Raw genomic sequence first — 10,400 nt, forward strand, 5'->3', positions numbered from 1 at the left:
TAGTGGAATCCAATCGACTACAAGCAGACCTCCTGGTTGAACACGGAAAAGTAATAGATGCCTTCAAGTCATTCTTGGCATCTCAGGGGGAGAAGACTTGTAGGGGAGATGAGTTGAGGACAAAACGGAGAGAAGATCAAGACGATGATCCCAATGCACCGGAAGGTGCAGGTGGTGAGCTGCCAAGAACCTCTCAGGCTCTTGGGGCTTCCACAGTTGAGGGGGAGTCTGCAAGCGCAGCCGGTGACGACATGGTAGATGTTAATGATGATGCTGATGTTGAAGATGTTATAGACGCGTTGAAAGAGCTGGATGAGGATGATGATGAGTTTATGATTGAAGAAGATGTGCTGCCGGTTGATGAGATTGAGAAGATCGGTGAGCAAATTACTGTTGAAAACGTGATAGAGGAAGGGGAAATTGTAGATGACTCCGTGGAACACGAGATTCCGGAGGTTGAGAGACCAGAGTTGGGTGATGAGAGCGTGGTGGAAGATACTGAATGGGAGGAACAACCGAATTGGAAGGAGGGTTGTGCTCACTGGTTCATAAAGACAAAGAAGCCGGCGATCCCTAAAATGTTCAAAAAGAGTTACAATATTAAGGGATACGCAGAAGCAAAGAAAGGTATTATCTGCTGGATATATGATGAGCAGCTGCGGCTCTTCGTGATCAAAAGATACGATGGAATTCAGTACTTCAGGAGAACGTTGAGATCTTTAAACACACTGCCTGAATGTGAGGTAAAAGATTTAGCCAGATTGGGATTGATAAACCGAAGTGAAGACAACATGGCTAGAATCATCGGGAAGATCGTGTGGAAGGAGTGTATTAAGGAGAAGAAGTTTGAGCTGATGAGACCACAAAAGGGGAAACTTGTCGAAGACAAGGATAGGGGTCTGAGAGTTGATGGAAAACCTTGGATGGTTATGAAATATAAACCGATCCGGTGCCTTAAAGAAGTACCGATGAAGCTCATGCCCAAGGACGTGCTCAAAGATCTAAAATGGTGGTTCGTGGATTGTGAGACAGCGGAGGCGGTAATGGAAGATGAGGATGAACAAGAAGTGCTTAGGGTTTACGACCCGATGCATCTTGTTAATCTATCGCAGGCTGATCTGAAGGTGCTCAACGAGAAGAAGATCTTCTACATTCCTGCTTGGAAGGATCAAGCTAGGAAATATCAACGGGTGGTGTCGGTGTGTGTTAGAGAGGGAGCGCACGCGTAGAGATGCAAGATTACAAGACTCAAGATTTGAAGATCAAGATATGAAGCTACTGCCAAGGGGGAGTCTGTTGGTACATGTGTGTCAGTAGTTCATAGTCTACCATTTGTAATCGAGTCTGTAATGTAATTATGTTTATGATTATGTTTATGTTTTTGTAACAAGCGAAGTTGTCAACAAGTTCGCTTAGGCGAACTTGTTGAACAAGCGTAGTTATTGACAACTTCGCCTGAAGCGAAGTTGTCGTGTTTATATACTGTTCACCGTAACAGTTTAAGTTGTTGGTTAGGTTTCGTTTCAGTTGTTGAGTTCGAGTGTTACGAGTTTGCTAGTCAGTGTCTGTAATAGTGACCTCGAGTCACGTGTTCGGTTATCAATATAACGTGTTTGTTCTTTGCTCGTGTGTTTGATTTACATATTCTGCACTCGTATCTAACTACGCAGGGATTCCGCACCTGCGCAGATAGCGACATCCCGTGTACGATCCGTCCAGGAGCCTACACTATTCACATCATAATACCACCATTTGAAGTGAACATGAAAATCTTGTTCCTTAGGGTACATTGGGATATCTTCAAAGTATGTGGCTGCTTATATCTCCATTTCTTTACAAAAGAATTAGTCTCTGGATCTTTCTTGTCCTTGGACACATGTAAAACGGTGTTTGAGGTGTCCAACACCGAAATCTACATTTTTCCTGTCTCTTGATAAAATCCCATATCTCCTTTACAGGCCCTCATTTCGAACAATATAATAAATCTTTATCCACTATGCCCACAAGATCCATCCAGGGTAAAGACTTTAACTCACACAAGCTTTCAAAATATTGTACCCCAAATGTCCTTCTAACTGCAATCTTCCTGATTTTGGACAAGTAAGCTATACTCACGACTTTCCCAAGCTTCACTTCTTTTTCCTTCTTATAATACTTGATCGCTTTCAAGTACAGACGTTTAAGCTCGATCTTCCTTCTCTCAAACCATTCTTCTTGTTCTTGACTATTAACCTCCTCATTTTCAGTAGACTTTCCCTTATTAGTAGGAATAGGATTACCTTGACTATCAAACTCCTGACTAATCATCTCAATTTCCTCATCAAAATCTTCGTCAAACTCGGGAATTACATAATCAGCATTGACATAAGTCACAGGCTCCTTATCTAGCTCCTCCTCTTGTATCGGTTCGTTCACAAGAACAACATTAATATCATCAACCTAACCCAAATATTTCTCAAAATCGAACATGAACTCATCTTTAGTGACCTCAAGTAGTCTGGAAATGTCAGCACGTGTCATCTCGACCTCTCCCTCTTCTAACTCTTCTCCAATAGAAGAAAACCTAACTGGAGGTATAAATGATAAAGGCTCTATATCGAGAACTTTTAACTCATCCACATTTCCAACAATATGAGTTTCTTCATGACTTGGTTCAGCTGTAACAACTGGCTTAGAAGTAGATTCAACAACAGCACTAGAACTCGAACCAACAAAAATACCAACACCTCCACCCGCACTCGGATCATGATTATCACTATTAAAGTCATCGTGAGTCAGGGAGTCACCATAATCAACCTTTTCCTCCTCCTCCTCCTCCTCCTCCTCCTCCTCCTCCTCCTCCTCCTCCTCCTCCTCCTCCTCATCATCATCATCATCATCATCATCATCATCATGTTCTTCTTCAATAACTTGATCTATAATAGGTTCAACAGGTGCTACTAGTGCTATAACTGGTTCAACAATAACAGGTTCAGCTACCACAGATTCCACCACTTCCGGTTCAGCAACCATTGGTTCAGCAACCACAGGTTCAATCACTGGATCCACAAACATAGAAGATGAACCACCCACATCAGGAATATCAAAATGAATCACCGGTTCATCAACTTTCCCTTTGCCCTTGGCATCTACACGATCCTAGTCATACTGTATTCTGAATTCTATCTCTTCTACACTGGCTTCACCACCATACACTTTAGTGAAAATATTATCATCAGCAGTTGAATTCTCCAATTCTTTCTTAAGACTTATACCTAGCTTATCTTCCAAAAATGTAAAATATCTCATGTGTAGATTCAACAGATCAGCCTGTTGTTTACGTCTCAGTTCACCATCTTCAATCATCTTCCTTTGATCAGCATTTTCGTTTCTCAACCTTTCGTTTTCGGCAACCAAAATGTCAATCTTTATACCATGTTCTGTCATAATCCCTTCAATGACATCATGCTCACAAAATGTAGGGAAAACTCTAAAACATCCAGCATCTAAAGATGGAAAGCTACCAAAATCAGCAGCTTTAACCGGTGTTTGCTTAGGAGAAGCGCTGTTCTGGAGCTGGTGGTGTTTGCTGTACCACTGGTGTCTATAACGTGTTGTCATCACCACCTAAATCTACAAAAGGCTATTCCACAATTAACTCCGGATTGATAGGAGTTTCAAATATATCGGGTTGTTCAATATCCGGCTCATCTATCAACTTCAATTTTGGCAACACAACCCTTTTTGATTTCTTCTTAATCCTCACAGTCTTATTTTTTACTGGTTTGTCAACAACAACATCAGGAGCGTACGACTCGTCAAAGTCATCAGTCGCTTTCCTCTTTTTAGATACAAAACCTTCTTTTCAAAAAGGGCACGTGGATTAGCTAATGCCATACGTCTACCCTCAGAATCTGATTCTATTTCCTCAGAATCTTTATTAGATGTGGTTGAATAGACTTCCTCCTGAGTACTCTGAGTAAGAACCTCTTTCTTGACAATCTTCTTTCGTTTCTTCTTGGGAGCAGCAGGTTTATCATCTGATTCTGATTCTAACTTGATAAAACGTTTCGCGCCTCCAACAGGTTTATAATCTACCATCAACCGATTTTCAGTCTCCCTATCCGAATCACTGCCATAATTCCTCTACCTATTCTCAGTCGGAGCAACATATTTAGGGTTAGATAAATGACCAAACAACCCCCTGAACTTTGGTACATCTCTCTTCTTAACATTCTTGTAAGGTAACAAGCTTCACCAAACTATTCCAGGTCACATGATCTAGAAAAATAGTCGGACCCTCCTTGACATTAGGAAACAACTCCTCAGCAAACATTTGAACAAATCGAGGATATTTCCACCACAGCTCGTTCCTAAAGTTCAGCTTCATATTGTCAAGCGCCATTCGTGAAAAAATGTACTCATCTGGTAATCCAAAATCTCATCGTAACCAGCCTTTCGATGGCCCAAGCAATGCACAACAACATAAACAAGAAATTTGTATGGACAAGATAAGGCAGTCTTCCTTAGCGAAGACTTGTTCAAAGTTTCTCTATAACGCATCCTCAGCATACAGCCTTTAACCATTCATTCGTCAAGACCTACCGGGTCTGTCGCCTCGTTACCAAACTCCAGTACTTTTCTGATCAAAGCTTCTGTAATGACAATCTTTTGGCCTTGTACCTCTGAGTGAATATCAGTCCTAAAAACTACTCCCTTCTTCCAGAACTCAGAGACAGTACTCTGATAAGGAACAGCAACATGAGTCATCGCCTTGTAAATCCTCGATCTCTTCAAAAATGGCATCATTACAGCAAACTTCTCAGCTTTATGATCCTCGTAATTAAGATAAGCACATATATTATGCTTTTTTTTCTGTGAGCTTAACCTCCTTAACCATCTGAAACACAAAGATATTGTCCGTATAAGTCTCAAATGGAAATGTTGACTTTCATTGACAACGTATATGTCAAGTTAACCACGGATAAGTCATGGCCAGCAGATATGTTCAGTTGACTTGTTGACTAACGCATATGTCAAAATATATACACCGTATAAGTGAATTTTATGACCAAAATCCATATTACGTCCAAACAATCCAACAATGACTAACTCAATCTAACATATGGACACAATATCCGCCAATCAACACAGATCTAACATCAATTTTTATTTATTTATTTGTTTAGATGTTCAATTGTCAATTTTAAGAAACTGATGTGTATCATTTGCAGATCTACCATCTTAGAATCATTTATAATTCAACTAACAGTGATTTACAAGTTCGTTTACCATTTATTATATACAGTTTATGTTCTAACATTAAAAACCCTTTATCTTTTGGTCAAATGCAACTTATACATTCAACTGAATACTACTCATAACCAGATTTGAAAAACAAAACCTCACCTTTCTTTATTGAATTGGTGTGCAAATCACCAAAACAACGAAAATCAAGCAGTATAACGGCAAGCAAATTTGAAATAATGAATCAAGTCTGAGAGAGTTTGAGGTCCAGGCGCATAAGTATAATACTTATACGCCGGATAAGTCCATATTTATACTTGAAAACATATACGGCGCATAAGTAAAGAAACTTATGTGGTGCATAACTTATGTGCCGCATAAGTTTTTAGACTTATGTGCTGCACAAGCATGTCTACGTTAATTCAAACAGATTTTGCAATTCACACCTATGTGATGCTACAAGTACAAATTAATGTCCTTGCACATCAAAAGAATAACTTAAATAAACTCAATTTGAAAATTTATTGAATATCAAGTCCAACTCAATGACCTTGAATATAACAAATAAACATTTTGAATTCATTTTTATAATGATTTGAAAAACATAACTCGATTCATTGTTCTTGAAAATCATTAAAATCCCAGAGATAGTTCACCCGAACATCGAGAGTCGAAAAAAGAAAGAAAAATCTTATTGGATTTTAAATTGAAAGGCAGTAAGTCAAACAAACGAACTTTAAGCTATGTATAAACATAAAATCACATATTTTTGTGAGTTTGAGTAGGGAATCATATTGACCAAATTTCCCTTCCATCACAGTTTTATTTTCAGCTTTTATTTTGACTGGTGTTAAGTCAGTCATTGGTATTGTTGTCCGCCTAAACCTTCCAACAAATTGTTTAGAAATATCAGTGATATGATTAATTGGTTCAATTAAGCACTGAATATTAGGAACTATCAGTTCTAATCTTGATTCAGGCATAATTTGATTTTTAGACAGTCACCCCAACTTAACTTAAACCTTAGAACCAGAAGATCAAAATCTTTGTAAGAAAAACTAGCAAATAATCCCCACTACAAGATATACCCCCGTTATCAAGCAATACCCTAAGGTCCTTTCCCATGGATAAGTATGCACGATTTCATTTGTCGGCTTGCATACATTATGTCCCTTGTGGTCCGTTTCTTAATGGTAATAAGACGCGAGCAAGGGGACAATGTATGACTAATAGCGTGTTTTGATCAAGTTAGTAATGAATTAGTACAAAATTACTTATGTGATCAAGTTTAATGACTTATTGAACAGCTAAACTGCGGGTTCGCTTTTTAAAGCAATTTTAATATATATCGAAATGAATACCCAAATGATAAACCGTATAAAGACCCAATGGTGTCCGAAACCTTAAAGCATCCCATCAATACAGGATTTAAGAACATAAGACCATACATCATTGAAGTGTTAACCATTAACCAGTATCTATAATTTTTCAATATTAATAACCAATCATTCTGATTAAAAGGCTTAGTATGACCGGATATTACATTTTTGCTATCGTTATCAAGACTTTTGCGAGAATCTAACACCCCTTTCAATTTGGCATTTTTTAGATTTATATCACATACTTTTCCCTACTTGTTTGTTTGAAGGCCTTTCAATACACTAATACAGTTAAGCACACGGCCTATTATGCCTACTTTTTACTGGATTTGGGAGCAGATGATCAATGTACTATCATCTTCCCTTTTTGATTCAAAAACTCATTTTCTGGGGAGTAACAATTTTTTAATGTTTTTGACATTTTGAAATTTTATACTATTTTTGACTATTTCAAATTTTAATGTTTTTGGTGTTTCTGAAAATATCTCCCCCTAAAATCATAAACCACATGAAAAATATTTACAAAAACAAAACTTGTCTTTGATGCTTAGCTTCACGAGATATCTGACTCATCCAGTATCTCAGTAACACTCTTGTCCCCACCGCCCAAAACTTTGAAAACCATTAAACTTTAATAAGTAGTTAAAACATGATTTATCGAAATCTTTGGTAAAAAGATCAGCTTTTTGCTCATCGGTGTGAGTTTGTCTACGGTGATCAACTTCTTTTCGTAGCAATCACGAATGAAGTGATACCGTATCTCTATAGTTTTAGAGTGATTTACTAGATTTTTAGTTATTGAAATTGCTGCAAAGTTATCTACAAAGATAGGGTAGTTAGAAAATTCAAACCGTAGTCCCGCATCTGTTGTTGAATCCATAGAACCTGAGAACAACAACTAGTAGCAGCTACGTACTCAGCCTCGCAGGTAGATAGCGTGACCGTGGTTTTCTTTTTGCACTGCCAAGTGATAAGTCATTTGCCAAAGAATTGGCACCCTGCTGTTGTAGATTTTGCGTTTAGCTTGCAGCTTCCGTAATCCAAGTCTGAGTATGCCCTCAGCACAAACTCATTGTCCTTTTAACCCCCAGACATCCCTTTAGATATCGTAAGAAAAACTTCATATCCCCCATGGCAGTCATTTTGAACTTATGCTTCATCGTAAGAAAAACTCCTTGCATAGATCATCGTTTCTCGACCCAAAGATGATATCATCAACATAAACTGCACAATCAGTAGATGTCCGTCTACCTGCTTCGTGAAGAGCGTACAATCGACAGTTCCTTGAGTAATGCCATTGTCCAAAAGATGTTGGGACAATGTCTCATACCAGGCTCTCGGGGCCTGATGGAGACCGTATAAGGCTTTATCAAGAAGGTACACCTTGTCCTTATGGATTGGATCGACAAACCCCGGTGGTTATCCCATATAGACTTCCTCACTTATCTTCCCATTGAGAAACGCATACTTGACATCTAACTGATAAACCTTAAAGCACTTCCAAGAAGCAAATGCTAGAAAGATCCGAGTAGCCTCTAGCCTTGCAACTGGTGCATAAACCTCATCGTAGTCAATACCCTCTCTTTGATTTAACCCAAGAACAACCAATAGATCCTTGTTTCTCACAATAATCCCATTTTCGTCTCTCTTGCACATAAACAGCCACTTCGTGTTGATTTGTTTCTTATTTTTCGGCAAGTCAACGAGCTTCCAGACGCCGAGCTTTTCAAATTGCATCAATTCTTCTTGCATTGCATTTATCCAACTCTCTTCAATCAAGGCTTCTTTGTATGTCTTCGGTTCTATTTGAGAAATGAATGTTTGAATGAGAACCTGCTTTGTAACAGTGATATACTTGTGTAGAAACATCAAAGGCTCTGATCGATTTGACGTAGAGTTTGGACCTCGGTGTTTAAGTCAACGATAATATTCTCTTCTGGATGACAAGACAAATCTCCCAAAGGCTATCATAATCGAATAACCAAGAATCTTCGGGTCGTTGGGTTGGTGGAATATAATGCTGACAATCCACATTTTGTACTTTCATGATTCGGTGGAGGCTAGGAATATAGACACGTCTCAACGGAGTAGCATACCCCACAAAGAATCCTTTAATCGACTTTGGACCAAATTTGTCCCTCGGGTCAAGAACGGTACACGTAGATCCCAACGGTTCAAGCCACTTGAGATTTGGTTTACGTCAATTATGTAGCTCATAACACATTTTCCCAAACTTCTTCATAGTAAGAACACGGTTAAGAGTATAACAAGCTAACGCCACTTCTTTGATTCTGCAAGCATGGTCCACGCTCTTTCAATTAAAGTCCAATTCTTTCGTTCAGCAACCCCGTTTTTTTGTGGAGTATAAGTTGCGCTAAACTCATGAAGAATCCCCCGTTCGTTACAATACTCCAGCATCCGATTGTTCTTGAACTCAGCTTCGTTGTCACTTCTAATTCGTCGAATCAGCAAATTGTATAACATCTAAAGCTTCTTGAACAGAACCATAAACGAATCAAACGTCTCATCTTTAGCATCCAAGAACATAACCCAAGTGAATCTAGAATAATCATCGGTGACCACAAGGTAATAGAGTTCGCCTGTGATATTCTTGACATTCACAGGACCGAAAAGATCCATGTGCAGCCGCTCAAACGATAAGTTGATGGAGTTCATCATCTTCTATGGATTAGGTTTCCTCGTTTGCTTCCCTTTCTTACAATCTAAGCATTTTTCTTCAATGGAAACTCCTCAAATTAACCCCCTCGACCAGATTATTATAAACCAAATGGTTCATCTTCGTCACGTTTATGTGTCCCATCCGAGGATGCCACAAAATATACTCCCGCTCTGATGCTTTTGAAGTGAAACATTGAGCGCTAGACGTAGACGTTGACGCAGTGCTCATGTTGAGAGCAAATAGATCGTTCTCACGAGGTGCTCGCATCAATATCCAATTGTCTGGAATCTTGAAACCCGGTTTAAAGATAAGGCATTCCTTGTCGGTAAAGTGTGTCGAGAAACACTTATCACTAATTTGTGATATGCTAAGCAAGTTGTTCTCCAATTCCGATATGTAGTTCACCTTGTCGAACATGACCTTGCCATTTGTCAATGTGCCTTCACCCACAATCTGACCTCCTTGGATACCAAGAAAGCCGACATACCCTCCACGAATAGATCTAACGTTCTTAAGTAGGTTCAGGGTACCCGTCATGTGCCTCGAGGCTCCACTATCCATTATCCAACGTGAGTCATGGAATCTTGGACGCCCCTACACAAACAGCTAACGGTTTAGTGAAATAAGGAAACCCAAGCCTTCTTAGTCTTGGGTTGTTTAAACTTATTAAACAAAAATTTTAACATCTTCTATATCTGATTCACTTGATAATAAATCACAAATGGATATGTTTGAATCAATTACAGATTTCTTGTCCTCTTCAAAACTTGGTGGCTTTTCATGTGACACAGTTTTGGCTACCCAGTTTTGACCTACATTCTGTTTCTTGATATAAAAAGTGGATGGTGTAGACTTTGAATGTAAGACCCCGAATCCCGGGAATCCTACAGTTGGTGATCATACACGAAACTTACAAAATTCTTAAACCCAAAACAATTCATTTCATTTCGAAAACCATTTCAGAGTATAATTCAGCGGAAAACATAAATAATAAAATAAGTTCCCAAAACCAATTTAAATGTATTTAAATAAATGTTAAAAAGAAAACGTTTATTATTATTGAAATATCCGACTACGTATGCTCTCCACCGTCCAAGTAGCTTCGTGCACGTCCA

The 10,400-nt window shown here is 38.8% G+C and overlaps 1 protein-coding gene across 1 annotated transcript; it reads right to left on the reverse strand.

Annotated features, from left to right (window-relative positions):
- Positions 1 to 9,342: 9,342 nt before the first annotated feature.
- On the reverse strand, positions 9,343 to 9,846 carry LOC143623325 (uncharacterized). The gene has a single exon (XM_077094260.1). It carries the CDS (start codon positions 9,844 to 9,846, stop codon positions 9,343 to 9,345), a length of 504 nt encoding a protein of 167 aa, XP_076950375.1.
- Between the last annotated feature and the right edge of the window lie 554 nt (positions 9,847 to 10,400).

Source organism: Bidens hawaiensis, unplaced genomic scaffold, assembly GCF_021521415.1.
Source record: "Bidens hawaiensis isolate Kalapana, Puna unplaced genomic scaffold, B.hawaiensis_p1.1 tig00003378_1, whole genome shotgun sequence".
NCBI lineage: Eukaryota > Viridiplantae > Streptophyta > Magnoliopsida > Asterales > Asteraceae > Bidens > Bidens hawaiensis.